The sequence below is a fragment of the Limanda limanda genome, chromosome 18 (genome assembly GCF_963576545.1).
Source record: "Limanda limanda chromosome 18, fLimLim1.1, whole genome shotgun sequence".
In the NCBI taxonomy this organism is placed as follows: domain Eukaryota; kingdom Metazoa; phylum Chordata; class Actinopteri; order Pleuronectiformes; family Pleuronectidae; genus Limanda; species Limanda limanda.
The window spans coordinates 10,459,017-10,479,587 of record NC_083653.1 but is presented as its reverse complement, the minus strand read 5'-3'; the positions used below and the strand labels follow the sequence as shown (position 1 = coordinate 10,479,587).

Genomic DNA, 20,571 nt, shown 5'->3' with positions numbered 1-20,571 from the left:
CATTTCACATATTATTATTATCAATATTTAGTTTGCTTAGTCCTTATTTCACTGTTACGTCGTCTTTGTGTTGTGTCATTTGCTTCTGCAACAATGGCCATTGCCCATTCATGCAAATAAAGCATATTTGAATTTGAGGGTGTGTTTGTGTAGTGCTGTTGTGTCGTTGAATGGCTAAAACAGGCCACATAGAACTAACTTCTCTCTCGCACACACACACGCAGACACACACACACAAACACACACACACACACACACACACACACACACACACACACACACACACACACACACACACACACACACACAGAGCCATAATCACCACTGCTTGTAGCCGGAAAAAAACATTTGTGGGTCATCGGAGGCAACACTGTGCCAACAGACATAATATCACTAATAATCATCCCTGAAAATTGCTGTTATTTTACTACATCGCCTAAGTAATATTTTCTTAAATCATGTTCAGGTCGCACTGACTCCTTATTTGGAAATGTGTTTTTCCTTGACAACAGAAACATGTTTTCCTGCAGCATGCTCATCTTTGTAATGACGGAGGCTGAATACATCAAGTCCTGCACAGAGGGCCCAACAAGGACTTGGAGGACGTGAGAGTCAGACGCCTACTCACTTATTACACTTGGACAAATCCTGTATCCTCCACTCCTCTCCTCTCCTCAGTCCTGTCTCCTAAACCTTTTTATTCAGAGACCTGGAGACCTCTCCGGAACAAAACAGCTTTTAGCACAACCATCTCTCTGCTTGTGTTTTTGCAAATAGCTCTCTTGCTCTCTCTCTCTCTCTCTCGCACACACACACACTCCCTCTCTCTCCCTCTTCCTCTTCCTCTCATTTTTCTAAAAAACTGTTTCTGAAATAAAAGTGGAGCTGTTGTAGGAGCTCATTAAGTCATTATCTGATTAAGGCCATTTCTATAACTGCCACGGCTTACGAGATCGTATTCATTCTTTCAATCGGCAACTTAAATCCAGCAAAACTCAGCTGGGTTATGTTTGCTGATTTTCATTCAGACAAGAATAAGAGGTGATAAAAAACAACAATAATAATAATAATAACAACAATGACAATAATAATAATTAGAAACGTTGATGTCGTTGATAAACATTGAGAAAAAATAGAGCACCGGCGTTTCTCCATGCCGGCATACCGTCACCACGTGTGCGCACTGATACTTGTGGTCGGAATGTGGTTTTAAAAAAAGCACCTTTACGGCACCTCTGGGAAAAATATTGTTTTCACCGCCTCCCTCCTTCATTTGGGCCCAACTCTAATAAATATGTCAGTAAATTCAGCCATCAGTGCGCGGTGCCAACGCACATTATCAGTCTTGGGCATCGAGGTGTGTCGCACTCGACCCAGAAGAGAGGAGGTGGTGGAGGGTGGAGGTGAGTTTAGAAATGAATAAAACACGCGTTGATCCACCTGGAATGGGCCGCGATAAGAGCAGCACGTTTCCCCTGCGCCTCGTCCCAGTCTTCCTTTTCCAAACACGCGTTTCTTTAATGTCCCGGCCTGTTTTTCCAGCCTGCGTGCGCGCACCGGCGGCACCCGGGGGAGCCGAGGCCAGATCAGCCACAGGCCGGTGGGGGGGGGGGAGGACGAGGGGCCGGGGCACCTGCTCTGGAAAAGACCCTCTCTGCACACTCAACTTTGCTGACTTCGTTGCAATTCGTTGGTCCTAAAAAAAACCTACTTGCTTGCGACATGGAAAAGAGACTCGCCTTTTTCCCTTTTGGCACCTGACAGAGTGGCATGTGGAAAATAAGATTTCTCGTTAAGTGCTTTCGGATCCTGTTTGCGTAGAGGATTAAAAAAAAAGAAGATTCTGCTCGAAACAAATGAATCCAACGTGAAAAAAGTGGGAGGGAAAAGGGGCAGAGGCACATCAAGCTGATATTTACAGTGCAAAGATTTTTGTTCACTGGTTCCATTCAAGTGACTCACACGAATAACTAGATTCAGCGATAATATAATAGATAATAATAACACTACAAATATAAGCAATAAATGTTTTATTAAATAAATCTACGTGCGTGTGCTTAATCCCATGCGTGCGCTGTCTTTTACTGCAGGGACGGATGAGTCGAAATACAGACGTGACCTCGATTATCCAGAAATATGGTTGCATCCGTTCAAACAAATAAAATCTCCGTGCGTAAAGATTAATTTTAGTGGCACAAAAAACAATTATTTGCTGATAAAATTACTTAATAATTTGTGCGAGCACCTGTTGTAAAGGTCGAGGGTTAAAATGTTTAAAACAGCAGAGTAATTACAAGCATCTAATTTGTCGGGACGCAGGAGGAATGAGAGCGAGCAGCCGTCATCGTTTCATAAATCACAAGGTTTATGGATCAGATGTCAGAGTCCGTAGGGCTCGGCGTTACAGGTGGGAAAGTTTCCAAAGAATACAGGAAAAATATGATAATTCCCCGGAAAATGTGTGACTTTTAAACGTTGAATTGGAATTGATGTGTTCATTTTTCTGTCCGTTTCCCTCCATGATCACTTGTGGTGACGGTGCAGTCTTTACGCACAGGGACATGTCAGGTTGCAGATCCCAGGGACAGACACGTTTTCATGATGAAACTCGGTGTTTCACAAAGACACGTTTAGTTCTCCCCTCAGATATTAGCTTCTCCGGATAATCTGAATTCCACAGCAAATCTGACTGGGAGCCTGCTTATTTCATAGATCAGACTTTTTGCTGCGACCAATGAGAAAAGTCGTGCCCGTAAAATATCTCTACATGCCACTTTGAACCCCCCCCCAATTCCCGAGTGACCAAGCCACTGTCCGTCCCTTTGTGAAACCCGAGTCTAAATGTGCTGCAGTTGTCATTGCAGAAATAAATTCATATAAGCCTGATGATGTTCAAAATACGAGTGTGTAACGCTTCCGAATTTAGACATATAACAGGATCAAATTACAAAGTTGCTAATAGTTAAAAAAGACCGGGCTTGAATTGATGTTAATACATTTTAATTCACTCCCATAAACAGAATCGAAACGTGCTTGAACACAGATGAAATTAGATTTTTAAATTGAAGTTTCAATGCCACGAAAAATTTGCGGTGCAAAATTTGTCCGATTTAACAATTAATTCAACAACACACTCGTCAAAAAGTCGTGTTCCTTTTTCATCTCAAACGCAATGAACAAATCTACACGAGGGAGCAAATCCCAATGGTTTGCAAACAGTTTCAAAGTTATTCTATGAAATGTCTTAACAGCTTATTCTTATTTTATCTTATTTCCCACTTCATTCAAAAATCCTTATTCAATTAACACATGAGTACAGAGAATAAACGCCTATAATAATGTGTAGTCTATGTGTTTTATTGCGGATTAGTGTAATGTCAAAGTGCGTAACGATCCTTACTCGCACAGTCGGTTGATTTGAGAAGAAACAGATTAATAAAGTGGTATTTCCTTTTTTCCTCTCCCCCTCTCTCTCTCTCTCTCTCCCCCTCTCTCTCTCTCTTAAGTCCCCATCCTCTGGTCAAGTTCAGTGCGCTGTTCCCTGGACCCGGACGGACGCCTCTTATTGGATAGGTTGCCTCGGTTACATCACGGCGCCGGTGACGCGCACGTCTTCCTGTTTCCTTCAGCCGCGTCTTAAAGTGAATCTTAGTGGTGGAGGAGCGCTCCAGCATCCAGTCCTCCTCGTCCAGTCCTCCTCGTCCAGTCCTCCTCATCCAGTGCGCCCCGGAGACGCACACACTGGCACACACTCGCTGCCTCTCTCTCTCTCTCTCCCTCTCGCACTCTTTCTATGTCTCTCACTCTTTCGGTCTCCGCACAGGATCGAGGGAGACACCGACGCGCAAGAGCTCTTCCCATCATCTGCGTTTCCCCCCGTTTTGCTCCTTCTTCTGCGAGACCTTGTTCTACTCCAGCACCCAGCGAGCGGCCGAGGTTCTCCTCTCTTTTTTTGTCCGCAGCAGGAGTTCAGGTTGTCCCCCCTCTTCATCTAAAGGGTAAGTAACCTTGTCCTCGGATATACCTCCCTCTCTCTCTCTTGTTCTGGTTCGCGTCTCGCCGGCTCTGGTGCACGGTGGGTGGAAAACAAACAAAAAAACACCCAAACAAATCAGTGAATGGGGGAAATTATTCGGGTTGATCAGCAACTAAATCACATCTGCACCGATAGGACATTATTCTCGCTGTTCCGCTCCCCTTGGTCCTCGGTTGTGCACCGGGAGAGTTGCGTGCAGCAGCCTGTGCTTTGCGAACGGTGGAGTCCAGCCTTCCTTCCTCATCCAGGCGGGGATCAAGTTGATTGTTGCAACTTTGTGAAGTAAGTTTTGGGAAAGCGAGAAAGCTCATTACATTGCTGGTGTTACTATCTTGGTTTGGGTTTACATCTCCTTTTTTTCTTATTGCTCGATAAATGTCGTTTCATTTTTGCGCGTAATCCAGCGAGTAACGGAGCTGGTTGCCTCGCTCCTGTTTTTGTGAATTTGGTGTCTGGGACAGCTGTGAGGAAAGAATGTTTTTTTAAGTTTACGCAAATCTGTCCCTGTAGGTTTTGGTGCCTCAGTCTGCCCACTGGCAACCGAATGCACAGCCAAAGTTTTACCATCTTACTGAGGAAATGTTGGACTCTCAGTTAAACATCACAGAGTTACAGCAGCTGTTTGTTATCTCAATTCAGGCCAAGTTTAAAGTTGATATTGTGATTCGTGTTTTACTTTTTCCTCTCATATCAGCAGAATGTTTGGCTGGTTGTTTGAAAAGGGGTGTAAAAATTAAGAGTGTGGAAAGACAGTGTTTATTATAGGTGCTTAGAATAATTGAAAGGTTTTTTAGGGAGAGAGAGAGAGAGAGTGTTTGTGAGTGTGTGTGTTTGTGTGGTTGTGTGTGTGTGTGTGTGTGTGTGTGTGTGTGTGTGTGTGTGTGTGTGTGTGTGTGTGTGTGTGTGTGTGTGTGTGTGTGTGTGTGTGTGTGTGTGTGTGTGCGCGCGCATGGGCAATGGCAGACAGGTGCGCGCTCGGAAAAGACAGGTGCTGGTGACTATTTCAAGCTCATTGTTAAGATCCTGAGGCAATCAAGTCAAGGTTTTTTTCCCGACTTGGAGATGTATCACCTCTTGTCTGAACTGCTGGATGTGGCTGTCAGGACTTGGGCCAAAGCCCATTTATCAAAGGTTTTTTCTAGATTCATTAGAGTTCATTAGAGGAGGATTTTTTAAATGGGGGGAACATTTTATTCAACCAATTTGGAACACATAATTTAGGATAGTTTTTAATTGTCTACTTTCCAGAGTAAAAAATCCACGTCGCTGTGTGTTGTGCACCACACTGCACAGTTTTTTTTAACAAAGCCGACAGCAAAGTTGTGTGTGTACGCGCCTGTGTGTATTGTGTCTGGTGAGGATTAAAGTGACAAGAAAGAAGCCTTTTGATTTCTCAAAATAATACAAATCATAAACAGTTATAATGTGAGGATGATACAATTTGTGTTAGTTAGAGCAAACAAATAATTACTTGAAGAAAATTATCTAAAGTCTCACAATATTTTAATTTGCGTCCACTTACCCGAAGTTGAGTTTATAGAATCTTTCAATGATATTTGAATTAAGATTAAACAATAATCTGAATTTATTCTTATAGCTACTTTATCTTAATTTATCTAAAGATAACATTTTAATAAGAGCAACATTTGAGGATGTAAAATTTAGGGAAAGCTTTTTGTTGCATTTCTTTTTGTATATTTTGTTATTTTGACGGAGCCTTTTTCTAGGGCTGGTGTAAAAACATGTTTTTAAATGTGCAACAGTTTGACCACCTTTATGTTGCCAACATTGTCAAATTTATAAATTTACTAACCAAAAATATATAGATTTAAAAAAAAAGAGAGATATACAGATTAAACCGTTTTTTTAAATCATTGCATCTGATATGGCTCTGACTAGGAGACACTGCCACCGCTGCTTACGAAGCATTATTGATGCAGGCCTGTAGTGACAAAACGTTTTGCTTTCAGAGGGGCATTAGGGTTTTTGTCGGAGCGCTTTAAGTTGCTCCTTGCCAGAGTTGACCCTTGCGACCTATTCGTTTGAGCGGAATTAACTGCCCTTGCCAGATGAAAAGACAAACAAAAAACACAGAAGTGAGCTCATGCTGGCAACAAAATCAATAGGCTCATTTCGTGTTTCTTTCATGTGTCAGTCTCGGCATTGCTTAAGATATGATGGCCATATTGATCGATGTGAACACATGACTTGTTTTTTTAAACGACACAACGTGAAAACCTGGTTTGAAGCGAGAATATTTTGTCGAACGGACTAAACAGGGCAGAATTTTGTGAAGGGTATGTAACGACGTATACATTGCCTACCCTTGTATGCAATATAATTTTTGAAGATTATCTTAACCCTATTCTTTAAAATATTATTTATTTTATTTTGAGAGTTAATAGCTTCTATGGTGGCCCACACTGCATAAACATGGAAATGGGGACAAGTACTTAAGTAATTATCATAATTTTATGCAGCTTTGTGTTCCGTGGGAACTGGTTCAGTGTCGCACGGCGTGTAACAGGGGACAGGATAAAATGTAGGACTTTGCCCTGGAATGTAGAGCCAAGGCCTAATTCTGACCCCAAATCGCCTGTTCCCTTTACCCCTCTGTCATTGGTCCTTAGTGCCTAAATATATTCATGGATGTCCCTATATTTCCTAGTGGCTTGAGACGAAACTCTTCACGTTGTGTCCGTAACATCAGCAATAGAAATTGTCTTGAGGTTGATAGGTTTTGATGTTTCAGTCCATCAAAAACTATGAACTATGAAAACCGGGCTTTTCAGTTTAATGTGGATTATTTTAGAATTTGGAAATGGTGGAGGACACTGCCTGAGTGAGTGAGTGAGTGACTTTGTTTCTTAAAATATTTTTCACTGTTGTGAGTCATGCATCTGTGATTTTTGCCCACAGATACTCAGAGGCTTTGATCCAAGTGGACCAGGTTTGTGGGATATGGCCCAATAGCAGCAGCCCGTGATGCCGGACCATGACAGCGACTCCCTCCTGAACAGACAGACGAAGCGAAGACGTGTGGACATTGGTGTTAAGAGGACCGTGGGCAGCACAACCTCCTCCACAGCGGCAGCCACAACAGCAACCACTGATAACATTGCCCGCGCCAAAGCAGCCATTTTCTGTGCCATGAACTCTCTGAGCTCCCACTCTCACCACGGATCAGACACCGACTCCATGGAGTGCTCTGTAGTGCAGCCACATGGTGGGCCTGGCGTGATTTCAGCAAACGACAATGAGTCCAAGTCCAATGTACTCCGAAAGCTACTGAAGAGGGCCAACTCATATGAGGACGCCATGATGCCCTTCCCTGGCACCACCATTATCTCTCAGCTTCTCAAGAATAACATGTCTAAAAATGGAGGAGGACCCGAGAGGGGTGAAAGAGGAGACAGGGGTGATAGAGGGGAATCAGGCTTCCCTGGATCAGGGCTCTCCAATGCAAGTTCAGATGCTCCCCAGGAGGATGCCTGCAGTAACTCTTCCCAGGACAGCACCCCTCAAGAGTGCTTGTCACCATTCGGTCGTCCTCCTGGCCTGGCCACCTTTGACATCGAACGTCTCAATGATGAACACCTGCGTGCCAAGCGAGCCCGCGTAGAGAACATTATACGTGGTATGAGCCATTCACCTAGTGTGGTGGTACCTGCTGCTTCCCGTCATGACCGTGACCATGAGATGGATAGAGAGCGGGAGATAGAGCTAGACTGCCCACCTCCTCAGTCTCAGCAACAGGCCCCCAGCAGTCCACGGGGAGGAGAGATGTGCAGCAGTAGTAGTAGCAGCAGAGAGAACAAGCGTAAGCAGCGTCTGCCTCAGCAGCAGCAGCAGAGCTTCACCCAGCTGGTCTGCCAGAGGAAGGAACAGAAGCAGGAGGAGCGACGGCAACTGAAGCTGCAGCTGGAGGACATGCAGAAACAGCTACGCCAGCTGCAGGAGAAGTTTTTTCAGATCTATGACTCAACTGACGACTCAGAACACACCGACCTCCATAATGATCTCCACAATGACATAGGAAACATGTCTGAGGACAGCCCAGGCAGGTCTGACACTGGCGGCGATGACCGGGTTGGAGATGACTTGCGCTCTGACAATGAGATGTCTGACCTGGACCCGGGACATTTCCTGGACAGGGCACGGGCATTACTTCAGCAGCAGGCCCTGCTGGCTGACGGAGAGAAGCAAAGAAGAGAAGGGGTCAGCCGGAGCAAAGGACAGGGCGGTCCAGGCTCCTTGATGCATGCTGAAGGTAAACAGCTGGCCGAAACACTGAAGCAGGAACTCAATTCAGCCATGACCCAGGTAGTGGACACAGTGGTTAAGGTGTTTGCCAAACCTCCTCGCCCTACACCCCAGCAGGCCTTCCCCCCACTTTCCATACCTCCAGAAAGATTTCCCACCACTGTTAATGGAGACAACCCCAATTTCCACACCCCCAACCAGAGGCTGCATTGCTTCGGTGATGTTATAATTCCCAATCCACTAGACTCCTTTGCCAGCATGCCTGGGCTGCCAGGCCCCACACATGACCAAACCGAGGCACTGCCCTTAGTCGTGAGGAAGACACCCAATGAGCACCAGCACCACCACCACCACCAGTCTTCAGCTGTGGGTGCCCACGGCGGTCACCACCACCCCGCCCTTCACCCTTCCTCGCTTTCTGCCTCCATGGGCTTCAGTCCCCCATCTTTTAGACACCCCTTTCCACTGCCTCTCATGGGCTACCCTTTCCAGAGTCACCTTGGCGGACCCACAGGTGGCTACACAGGCAAGGACCGTTCCTCTCCAGACTCGATGGACCTGTCCCGAGAGACCACCAGTCTGAGGACCAAGATGGCATCCCATGGTCACCACATGGGGCACCACCATCGCTCTTGTTCATCACCATCGCACCCTGGAAGCACAGCAGAGGGTCTGTCCCTGTCCCTCATCAAGTCTGAATGCGGGGATCTGCAGGACATGTCTGACATCTCACCTTACTCCGGCAGCAATGTATCCTTTTAAAAATATGGTGGTGATGCTGGGGTGTGCATGTTTGTGTGAGAGAAGGTGTGTTTTGAGGGGGCTCACAGGCAATAATGAGCGAATGTGTGTGACAGATGTTTTAACCCTACGCAGTTCAATTTCGGTACAGCTTGTGTCTGAGTAAGCCAGGAAAAATCTTCAGGTGGTAATTCCCTGCAGACTCAGGTGGAGAACATTGCATCTGAACCACAAAGAGTTAAAAATCAAATCTTTTTGGGCCTGTTTGAAACTAGCCTAAGAAACAGAGAAATTGTTGATGAATCACTTTACCTCCCACTGCTGTTCTCTTCTCCATTGTTCTGCAATGTTGTATTTATTTTTATACTCATACCTCTTCCTTCTCACAACACCCTACAGCCTTTCCTTCCATCTTCAATCCTGAGTGCTTTAAAAGCTCTCTTGTCGCATATCACTTACTCACGAAGATTAGGTCCCCATGACATTTACTGCCCCAATTCCTTTTATTAAAAAAATGGCCTGAAAGAGCAGATAGCATCCCGAAACTTGGCTCACAATGGTGTTATATAGCCTCCCTTATAGGTTAACCCCAGTGTGCCCCAATCATGCCCTGAGGATAAAGAGGCTATCCCCTATGGGAGGCTCAAATTGAAACCCCTGGGGACTCAGGACTAATAGCTTAAACAGATACATTCATTCCCTTCTCTGCTTCCCCATACCTACTTAGTCAGTAAGTATTCAAGACCCCTAAACCCTTATGAAAGTTTGATACGTGTCACACCGGTTATCCTTAGAGAGCTTTGTCTTAAAGTCATGAACAGTCATTAACTTCTTAAGAAATTAATTCCTTTAGCTTTTTACCTGTTGTGGGCCTTTTAGTTAAGAGATATCTACTTTTTGAATCCCTTGTTTTTGCTGTTGTGTGCACCTGGGTGCCAAGGCCTTTTCATGTGTGGGTCTTTTTGTTTGTGCATGTCACAGGAGGTTCGCCTGAGGACTCAGTAAAGATGTATATTTATGATTGCTTGTGTTTTCTCTTGTGTTCCTCTTATCATCTAACGCTGTTGTAAAAAGCCCACAATCATTGTCGTTTCTTTTCTCTTTTTTTCATTTCATAAAGATCTGTCAACAGCCCGGGGGGCCCTTCGGCTGTTGCTTGGCAGCCAAATACTTCTTTTTTTGTTTTCCCTCCCTGCAAACCCCCCCTCCTCCCCGTCTTTTCTTTGAAGCGGACGTTAACAGGTGTTTGCAGCGAGCTGTTTATCTTTCATTACCTCGCCTTGTCTTGTCTTCTGACCCAAGGGTGAACGCTTTCCAGAGATCCATAATCCTTTGCTTCTATGGGCTCCCGATGGAGGGATGAAAAGAGAAAAGGGAGAGAGAGACACACAGCGACTGGGAGAAAGTAAAAAAAAAAACAATCAAACAATAAACACATATGCCAGATGCCGTGGCTTTCATTGTAAAATGTATAATTTCAGGGCATTAACAGATGTACACCCCTATATGGAAAGAATGGCTAGAACAACATGCCAACATGTGTTGTTTTCATCTTTTATTTTTGATTCCCAGAGTTTTTATTATTTGTTCTGGTAAATAGTAAGTTTATGAATCACGTTAATTGTATTTGAACTCTCCCGGTTTCTCTTTTTGATATAATGGCAGTTTATTATTTTTTCCCGAGCCTCTGAGCTAAGAGACAGCTTGTCAGACATTTTGCGCGGCGTGTTCAAGTTCACCAGCTCTCCGATGCGTTGTGGAGCAGATGGCTGCTATCAATTTCCTCATTTGTTCTCAGTCCGACTCCAAATTTTCTTGTCCTTACACCTGGAATTAGGAAGTGGAGCAGCTATTTTCCTCTCATGACTTTGGGCTTTGGGGAAGTGTTGCGAGAATGATGATGTCTTGTCAGATGTGGCAGGCAAACAGTGGGCCAGCTGGTATGAGTGCGCCATCATGACAAAATAATAGCCTTGCACGCCACCCCTAAGTCCAATCACAATTACATTTGCAAGCTGTGAGTGAATTGGAGATGAAAATGCCTCATCAGGAGATATGAAGCTTCTTAATTGTCGTCTGAAGGGAGGTGATATTGCATTTATGGCTGTAGAGGTAAAACCTTGACATCTTTCTTTTCAAAATAAATTTTAATTTCGACGATAACAGGAAAGCAATGTTAATCCTTATTGGAAAAGCAAAATTAATCTGAGTGTAAGTGCACCGCTTTTACAGCAAACAAATCCCACCTCACCATACTGAAAAAGAGCTCCCTCTTTTCCTGTGTGTCTCTCCTCTCTCTCTCTCTCTCTCTCTCTCTCTCTCTCTCTCTCTCTCTCTCTCTCTCTCTCTCTCTCTCTGTCTGAGGAGCCATTGTATCCCCTCCACTTGGAGCAGATGGTATGGTGTGGAGAGTGAAGTGCTGCTCTTTTGGCCAGGCCTGACAGAGTAACACCAGTCTGCCAGGGTTTCCCCCCCACAAGACCCTCGCTGCGTATACAACTAACTCTCTCTCCCTCCCTCTCTTCCACTGAATCAGACAAAGTAGACAGGGTCTTTAAGGAGCCAACCCAGCGTGGTTCAGCATTTGCTGGCTTTGCTGTGTAACCCTGAGGCCAAGGGCAATCCAATCTAGCAGCTGATGCCTTCTTCCCACTCTATAGTTACAGCTACATCTGGACACTTGACTGATTTTAACGATCACAGCCATCCCCGCAGATCATAAATAATGTCGAGCAATGTATTTTGTCCACTCAAGTGTAAATAGTCTTCATGAAAACTTGGGGCTGCATCTTCTGTGTAATTTAAAGCCCTGTCTTGCCTCTGCTTGATGAAACCCCCTTGTTGAAACAGCCTGAGGTTTTAACGTGCGCCCCCCCCCGCCCCCCCCCTACTGCCTGTTCCCTTTTCAATGTCTTATCCTCCAGATTGATATTATCAGATGCATTATACGGCCGTTAATTCACCATGGAAATGGCTTGGGCCGTTCGGTGGCGCAGATGTGTTCCAGTCCCCCCCCCATCACTGGCTGAGTCCAAAGCCTCTGAGCCCCTCTTCTCCTTCTCCTCCTCCTTCTTTTGCTCCTCCAAGGGGTTGGCAACGGCAAAAGGGGCTGGGGGGGTGGGGGGGGGTGTAGGGGTGGAGCAGAGGGAGGAGGAGGGGGATGTAATTGAAGGTTGGAACCACACTTTCCCTCAAGGTGCCCCCACTAGTCCATCTCCATCCTCTGTGCTGTTCAATCCAGGGGATCCATTAGGTGGACATGGCCTCTGACATGGATTTGAATACGGCCTGTGCTGGTGCGAGGGTTGTTTGTCTTCTAAATGTTGCTCGGGCCAGTGTTTGAGACACATCTCCTAGACCTTGTTTTTTGGTCACTGATATGAAGCCAACATCAGACAGTCATATTCCAGGCTTGGCATGTGCTGTCGCCAAGCCATTAGGCCTTCTTGCCCGTCACTGGCGTTAACTGCTGTCTTTGTCTGTGATATGCAAATGTCTCCCTTTTTCCTTCTTCCTTTTTTTTGGGTGGAGGTTAGCGCAGGGTGTAGGCAAAGGCGTTTGCTTACTTTGACTGTGAAATGAGCCTCCTTATGTAAAAGCATCGGCTGTCGTGCTGGCCAGCATTTTATTTACCGTGACGCTCTCGCACCTGATACGGACGATGCTAATTTCAAGCAAATGGTTTTGCTTTGGTGCACCGTCTTCAGCAACAACCCCCCCCTCAGGCAACCCTGCATTCATGCCTAAAAGAAATTTGTTTACCCCTTATCCAAATGATTATTTTTCCTGCCAAGAATACTGCCAATTATTACCAAGTACATTATTGTATTTTTGAGAATATGAGTAGCTACATTTGCTTCATCTACCATAAGTTGTTTTCCCTCAAAACATTGGTTAAGGTCCTTAACAGCAGCTTTTTGCAGATCCAGGAGGGTCTCTCCCCCAATCACCTGAAGAAGGCCAAGCTCATGTTTTTCTACACCCGCTACCCGAGCTCTAATATGCTCAAGATATTCTTCTCTGATGTCAAGGTGAGTCCAAACACAATCTTGCACTTCATTTTCTTTTACTTTACAAACTTTGCCAAAAAGTTTCCCCTATCTATTTCTCTATTATACTTTACATAGACAGTACTGGGACCTTGGTTTTGCCATTTTCACATTTTAACAGACTTATTATATTTGTATTTTTTTGGAAATCCTCTTGAAAGTGTTTCTCAAAACACTTTTTTTCTTTTCGGTCTTTTGCCTGATTTCTTTTCTTGTACAACTGTGAAAGCACCTTTTTTTTTAAAGGAAGTTTGATTTAGCAATTGTGATTTTCCAGTTTCGGCTGACATGAACAGTGACTTTATAAAAAAAAATGCCCTTCCCCTCATTAAAATATGGTTTTATGTTTAACAAAAAAAATAAACTGTGGGTTGACATGAGGGAGCTGGAGATAATTCTAAAGATAAAGCGCAGGATGAGTAATGGAGGGGTGGGGAGGGCAGAAAGGAGGATGGAGCCTAGAGACGGAGGAGTGGTTATCTGAGCAGGTGTAGGGAGGATGGTTTGATAGAGGGAGGGGAGAGGAGAAAGAGTCGGTTTAGGGAACATGGCAAGGATGAGCGTTGGCTCCACTGGGAGTTTAATGAAGGAAATTTGGAAAACAAAGCACAACATGTACGCTGTACAGAAAAAAACAACAACAGCACAATGACCGTTGTACTGTTCGCGGTGGAGGTTGTTCGTGTTGCGGTTGTTTTGTGTGTGCCCCTCTCGGACCATACGGAGGGGTAAACATTGTGACAGATCCAGGCCATCTTATTCAAATCAGAAGATAAAGGTTCCCTTTTCTCCCAGCTGCCCCCTCTTGGATGCCATCACCACCAACCATGACTCACCGCTCACGTGGCTTTCTGAGGATTTCATTGGTTGGGGTGAAAATGGGCACATGTTGGCAAAGCAGGAAGGCACCTGTAAACGGTGATTCATTACAATCTCTTAATCATCACAACATACCACTCAGTCAACTTTTTTTAGTCTTGAAAAATTGCAGCAACAATGAATATTAAAAGGCGTTACCTACTTTATTTGACCAACTAACCATTCCCAAGGAGGAGGCCTCTTCATGAATGGCCTCATCAGATACCTAAACAAGGTCAAGCTAGTTAAGGGGATTATGAGTCACATTGGTTTGTTTTTGTTTTCAGTGGAGAACAATGGACTCAAGCTGTAAGTTAGTAGACATGTATGGGAATGAGACTGACTATCTAATTAAGTCCCGCCTGCGCGGCCTCTTAGCGAGTGGCTGTCCTCAGACAAAAGTCTTGAAGGCTAATCAGGTCCCGACTAATCAGGTCTTGACTGTCGAGGACCTAATGAACGTGGGAAGTGGGTTGCCCTAACAACCGGGTGATGCTGGAGCGGTTTTCCCCCTGATTAAGCTCCTTTCAAGATGACTGTGACTTGTTTTTTGACTTTTGGTGTCTCTGAAATGTTGTGACAGATGTGTCATAATACTATTGTTGGCGCCTATAGAGTATCATCCCACCAGCTTTGAGACGTCTCATTATTATTGCAGATATTGTTTTGATGAAGGGTGATTAATTATAACAGATTAAATTAACAGATTAAATAAATGCAGTCAATCAATTAATTAAATTAATAAAATCAGCTAAAGCTCTTGACTCTGTAAAGAGATACCATGTGTGGTTGTGTTGTAAATTAAGTATAGGATATGTGACATATTCTAGATATATAATATTTAACAGCCCAAATTCTTTGTCCATCTCTCTGTGGCTCTATAGTGACAAGCCTCAGTATTTGTACCAGTCATGTGCTGTGTGGAGTAGCGGGGGTCAGGAGGGCTTTCCCTTTTCTATATGTCATTCCTTCTCTTTTCTTTTCTTTTTTTTGCTGATGGTGTGGCATGGTATGTGTGCCTCGGCGGTGCCGGGGAGAAAGAAAAGCCAGCGGCTGGATTTTGAGTAGCCGCAGTAACAAAAGCCTGCTTTCCAGGGCCGCTTTTTGTGTGCAGTCAGCCAATAGGCAGCCAGAGATTATCTCCCACAATTCACCCCTGCGAAAACAGGAAACGTTCGAAAGCCCTGATGACTGTGAAGGGGCTTACGAGTGAGAGGGAGAAGAGAAAGAGGAAGAGAGAGAGAGAGAGAGAGAGAGAGAGAGAGAGAGAGAGAGAGAGAGAGAGAGAGAGAGAGAGAGGGAGGGAGGCCTGTACAGGCTTCTCTGTCTTTCTGCTCTCCTCTCCGGTTGTTCTGGATGTAGTTTAGCATTCTGAGGTCATCTGTGTGCTTTCTGCTCCATTGTTGACCAATGTGTAGCTGAGACGCATCAAATGCTTTTTTATCCAAATGCTTATCAGCAAAAACATTTTTTTTTTTTCATGAGCAAAATGCAAAACTGTAAAAATCAATTTTATTAAATTCGCTGATATATATGAAGTTTGGCTCCGACACTCAATGCACCTGCATTTTTTTTTGGGCAGCCAACTAATATGGTTCAGACCAAGGGTACATGAGTGTTTTCCTTTCCTGGACCTAAACGTGTGTCTGTGCACGTGAGTGTGTGCGCACCACTTTCTATCTTGCACTGTTAGCACGAGGCGCTGACCTTTCACAGGCTCTTGAGTGTGAGTGTGAGAAACATGCTCTCGTTGTCTCACTCTCATCTGCCCCTCAGCCAGGCACACACACACACACACACACACACACACACACACACACACACAAACACACACCCTTAAACACGGCTGTGCGTCGACTCAAACAGACACACACACATTTTCCTCGCTGCATATCATGTCTGTGCTGGCTGACCCCTGCCAGCTCTGATTAAGGAGCTGCAGTGATGTGCTTCTTTGAACCAATTCCCTCCTTTTACACTGAACACGCGTCCTCAGCTGCTATCAGGGGGTCTCCGTCCCCCACCAGCAACTTAATGAAGCGAGACTGCTGGAAGCTGCGGAGGTGACTTGCCAGAATAGACTCCCTGAGTGTGTGGAGCCCAGTAAATGCAGAGATAATGTCGTGTACCTGCATGCACTGTGAATGTGTCTTTGCGTGCTTTGTGCCGTTCAGTCCAAACGCACCGGCCCTAATGCATCTTGTCCCGGGCCGTCGGTATAATAAAGTAATCCTGGTCCAAAGTGACAAATCTATCCGTCACTCAGCTGCACTGACACCAAAGGTCTCCTGCATGAGTGATGGGAACTCTTCCGCTGACTTTAATCTCAGTATGTGTGGCGCTCGCTCTCGCATGGGCGTCGGATGCACGCTCGCCATGGATCATCGGCAATTTGCCTGTGTCTCAGAAACACACCGCGGCTGAGACTCGATCTCGCCCACGAGGACGGGGTTCACAGCACACGGAACACAACTTGAGTGTAACGTTGTGTGTTTGTGCCCTGTCACCCTGCGACTGTCTGCTACATTGTGTGTGTTTAAGAATAGCCCCCGTGCAGCCGATGTATCTGTGTCAGTAGTTTGTTTGTTTGACACTCCGATGTCACGACCCCGGCTTGCTGACTGCTCACGTTCCAACCCTCTTCAAACCCCCCCCCCACCCCCCCACGAGCAAAACGCCATTGTCCGACAGCGCTGACCTGCACCCGTCCTCCTCCCCCTCCCTCCCTGATTTCCCCATTTATGCTCACCCTGCACTTTAGGACAGCTACCATACTACCCCTCCTCCCCCCCCCCCCGCACACACCCTCCCAAACCTCTGCCAAACAATGTCGAGCAGACTTATTCTTTCCCACTCTGCCATTATGTCATCGTTCCAGAAAGACGCAGCCCCCCCCCCCGGTCCCACCTTGGTCCGGCCTATCTCGCCGATTCTGATTCTCCAACTTTTCCCCCTGCCCCGCTCGTTCTGCCGCCTCGCCCTCCCGCCGGTCGGGATGTGCTTGCGTCCTCTCGTTTGACTCCCATCCCAGATCGCGCAAAGAGTGTGCATGCATGTTTGTGTGTGTGTGTGTGTCTGTGTGTGCTGTCGAACAATAGCCAGCGCCTAATCTCCATGTCAAAACCACTCTGCCTCCCCAGCGAGCAGTCCGCTCAGCGTTTAGTTGCGTTTTGTCCCCCCCCATTCTTCCAGCACCACAAAAAGCAGACAGAGGAGGGGGCTGAAGGCCAGTGTGTGTCTGTGTGTGTGTGTGTGTTTGCGTGTGTGTGTGTACACAAAGAGAGATTGTTAGGGGTATCAACTTTACAGAAGCCAGATTTTTGAATTTGTAAGATTTAATTACAGGGAGTCACTCAAGTGGAGAAAATGTGAGTGATTTGTCCATTTTTATGGGGGATGAATCTGAGTTGACTGGAGCGGGGGGGCGTCCTGAGCCCCCGAGGTCCTTATCTGGTGGTTTGGATGTTTAGTCCGTGTGTTTTCACTGCTGAGACCAGAGCCGGGACCAGCCGAAAGTCTTAATAGGTTTACCTCGGCCTATTGAATCCAGCCGAGCGGCACAGATCAGATAGCCATAGCCTTCTCCGCAGCACTTATCGTCTCTGTCTTTCGCTCTCGCTTTTTCTTTCTTTCTTTCTTTCTTTCTTTCTTTTTTTTCCTCTCCTTTTGCTCTTTTTCTTCTCTTTTCTTCCTGCCGGGGAGGTGCCGAGAGGGGAGGAGAATCAGGGTGTAATTGGTGAACAGGGTTAAGTACATGTTTGAGCCCCCTGCGGGCCAGGGCGCTTCAGATGATGACTTAATCGTTTTTCTGGTCAATTATGTGTTTGTGGTCCTCCCCCCCCTTTCCACCTCTCCCTCCACTCTCAGGGTTATGATAGGGGGGAGGTCTGCTCCCAGTAGGGAAGATGAACCGCACAGTCTCACACAAACCTTGAACGCTGTCCCTCCTGCTCCCCCCCACCCAACCCGCTCCCTGTCTTACTTAATGTCTCTATTATCTCCCCCTCGCTCTGCGCTCCGTGTTCTCTCGTATTCTTCTCTTTTATGTTTCTCTCTCAGTTCCTTCAAAGACTTTTAAGTCATCACCTCCTGTCTCCGCTCCCTGATGAGAAATGACTTGCTGTCATGCTCACATTTCACTTCTCTCACCCTCAAGCTCAAATCCAGAGCCTCGATAAGTTTAGACACAAGAGCGTGCACAGATCCTGTGTATTCCGACTTCAAATGTCTTGCAGTTTTAAGTGATTTTTTTATAAAATGAGAATGAAAATCACAGACTGAGATCCTAAGGACTGCTAACGACCCCCCCGAATCATCTCTCGTTCCAGTTTAACCGCTGCATAACCTCCCAGCTGATCAAGTGGTTCAGCAACTTCAGGGAGTTCTACTACATCCAGATGGAGAAGTTCGCCCGGCAGTCCATCAACGACGGGGTCACCGGAGCCGACGAGATGAGCATCAGCCGGGACTGCGAGCTTTTCCGAGCCCTGAACATGCACTACAACAAGGCCAACGACTTCGAGGTACAGTGAAATACACCAGTGCTGTTCAGTGAATGAGTGAAGAGCAGATTGTAAGGAGCCCAATGAGAGGTGGAGCTGAGAGCTTGATAAAGACCGTATATAAATATCAAAAATAAATAAAAGACGTTGGATTCCACCCGATGCCTCGTGATGCAGACGAGTAGAGTTACACCTTCTCACTTTGTCCACTCTGATACTGCCTTCCTGTGACAGTCTCTTATACATCCTCTTCCTGGTCGCTTTGCAGTGAAAACCAACTACAAATTAATGCCAGGTTCCAGGTTGGTGACAGAGTATTTCCTCTGAAAGAACTTTGGATTTCTAAATAAGTACAATAATTGTGTACATCTGAATTAATCAATTTCAAAAGTGTGCAGCACAGGCTCCAGTCATATAGAGATGTGAGGAACCTGCGTCCAATGAGGAAGAAACTTTAGTGCTACCTCGCTTGTGTTGCGTCTTCCTCACCATTAATTTCCCCTCTGTGTGTGTGTGTGTGTTTGAGAAACCAAATTGGACTTCCCTTTTCATTTTCCTGTCACCTGTGGTGAGGTGTTTATGTGCGTGTGACTATCTTCCAGATAATTGACATCATAAATTCTCATTGGACAACTTCACCTTTCATATGTTTTAGTTTTCATACTTCTCCTTTTGCCACCTTGTTCTTCGTACGTGAGTGTGTGTACGTGTGTGTGTATGTGTGTGTGTGTGTGTGTGTGTGTGTGTGTGTATCGTTACAGGATCGCCAGCGCTCTCTCAATGTCAGCTGACAATAGACCTTTTAAAGGCTTGTGTTAAGAAGGACCTGGAGTGATCTGGGTTTGTGTGTGTCTGCCTGTGGGTGTGTGTGTGTGTGCATTTGATGGAGAGAGATCGAGTCTATGTGCGTTCGTGTATGTGTGCGAGTGTTTTGTTGTTGCTGCATTTCCCAGTGTCCTGTTCACCTCGAAGGGTACAGCCGTCCCTTGGACCGGCCTGGCATGCTGGCAAAGCACTTCTCCAGTGTGTGTGTGTGTGTGTGTGTGTGTGTGTGTGTATGTGTCACTTTGAGGGGGGAAAAATCTCACTGCTATCAAGGTTAAGCGTCCTACTGTTTTAGTGAGAGGAAGGGGAGAGAAAGAGGGGGAGAGGGGGAAGAGGGAGATGGATAGATAGGGGATGGGGGTGAGAGCTCGGAGACAAAGGAGAAAGCGATGGAGGGAGGGAGGAAGGGAGAAAGGGAGTCGAGGGGGAATGGAAAGGGGAGAAAGAAGGGTAGAAGGAGAGAGGGGTTGAAAGAGAGATAACGTGCAGGAGGGAAGTGCCCTTGCGAGCAGTGGGAGTTTTGCAAGCGCTCACATTTAAAGTGCTTCACTCTCTTTCTCGCAGTTTCCGTCAATCTCTCTCTGTCCGTTATTTGTCCACTGGGGCTCCTCTCCGTGCACCCATCCACACCCACACACACACACACCCACACACACACACACACACACACACTTCCCCACATCCATCTTCAGCCCTCTTAAGGGAGGCTTTGAGAGACTCTGGCAGGCAGAAGCACTTGTATATATGAGGTCTCAATAAGCCCGGTCCATCAGAGCAAAGTGCCAACAAAAAAAGAAAAATGACACTGTTCCTTCTGTTCAGTTACTCATATCATGACCACCGCAGAAATCAGACAGGGAAATAACTTTAATTCAAGCTCAGCGACACCAACCCTGTCATTAAGACAAACTTTCATTTGGTGTATTGGTAGTTTTAAGAGTTATTTTTGGGAATATGTATGACAAATTTTGTTATTGTTTGAGTATATTCACTTTTCCTGGTCCCGGAAGCATGTTTTCATATCAAATTATTGTGTTTATGGTAAATAACCTGACATCTACTATACAGTAAACAAAATTCCCTAAATAAAACACACAGCTCAGAAACGTAATACTTATATTTACTGTACGTTATAATTTTGGGGACATGTTTGAAAGATTTCCACCAAATATATTTTTGAAGACATTTACAATATCCTACTTGGAATAATAAGTTGCGTCTGATATTTATATCCAAAACTTGAAGAGAAGACTGTTTCTTTCACTAATAAAACAAACTGCAACACCATATAATTATG

The 20,571-nt window shown here is 45.6% G+C and overlaps 1 protein-coding gene across 3 annotated transcripts in view; it reads left to right on the top strand.

Annotated features, from left to right (window-relative positions):
* The first annotated feature begins 3,513 nt into the window (after positions 1-3,513).
* Positions 3,514-20,571, top strand: part of LOC133024482 (prospero homeobox protein 1-like) — a 52,216-nt gene continuing 35,158 nt past the window's right edge. The window contains exons 1-4 of one of the 3 annotated variants that reach the window (XM_061091605.1): positions 3,514-3,998; positions 6,956-9,049; positions 12,964-13,071; positions 18,276-18,470. In XM_061091605.1, coding sequence (XP_060947588.1) covers positions 7,022-9,049; positions 12,964-13,071; positions 18,276-18,470 — 2,331 coding nt within the window. In that variant the 5' untranslated portion in view covers positions 3,514-3,998; positions 6,956-7,021. Of the gene's footprint in view, positions 3,999-4,037; positions 4,319-6,955; positions 9,050-12,963; positions 13,072-18,275; positions 18,471-20,571 lie in introns of those variants that run through there. The other 2 variants (XM_061091607.1, XM_061091606.1) reach the window with 2 other exon arrangements.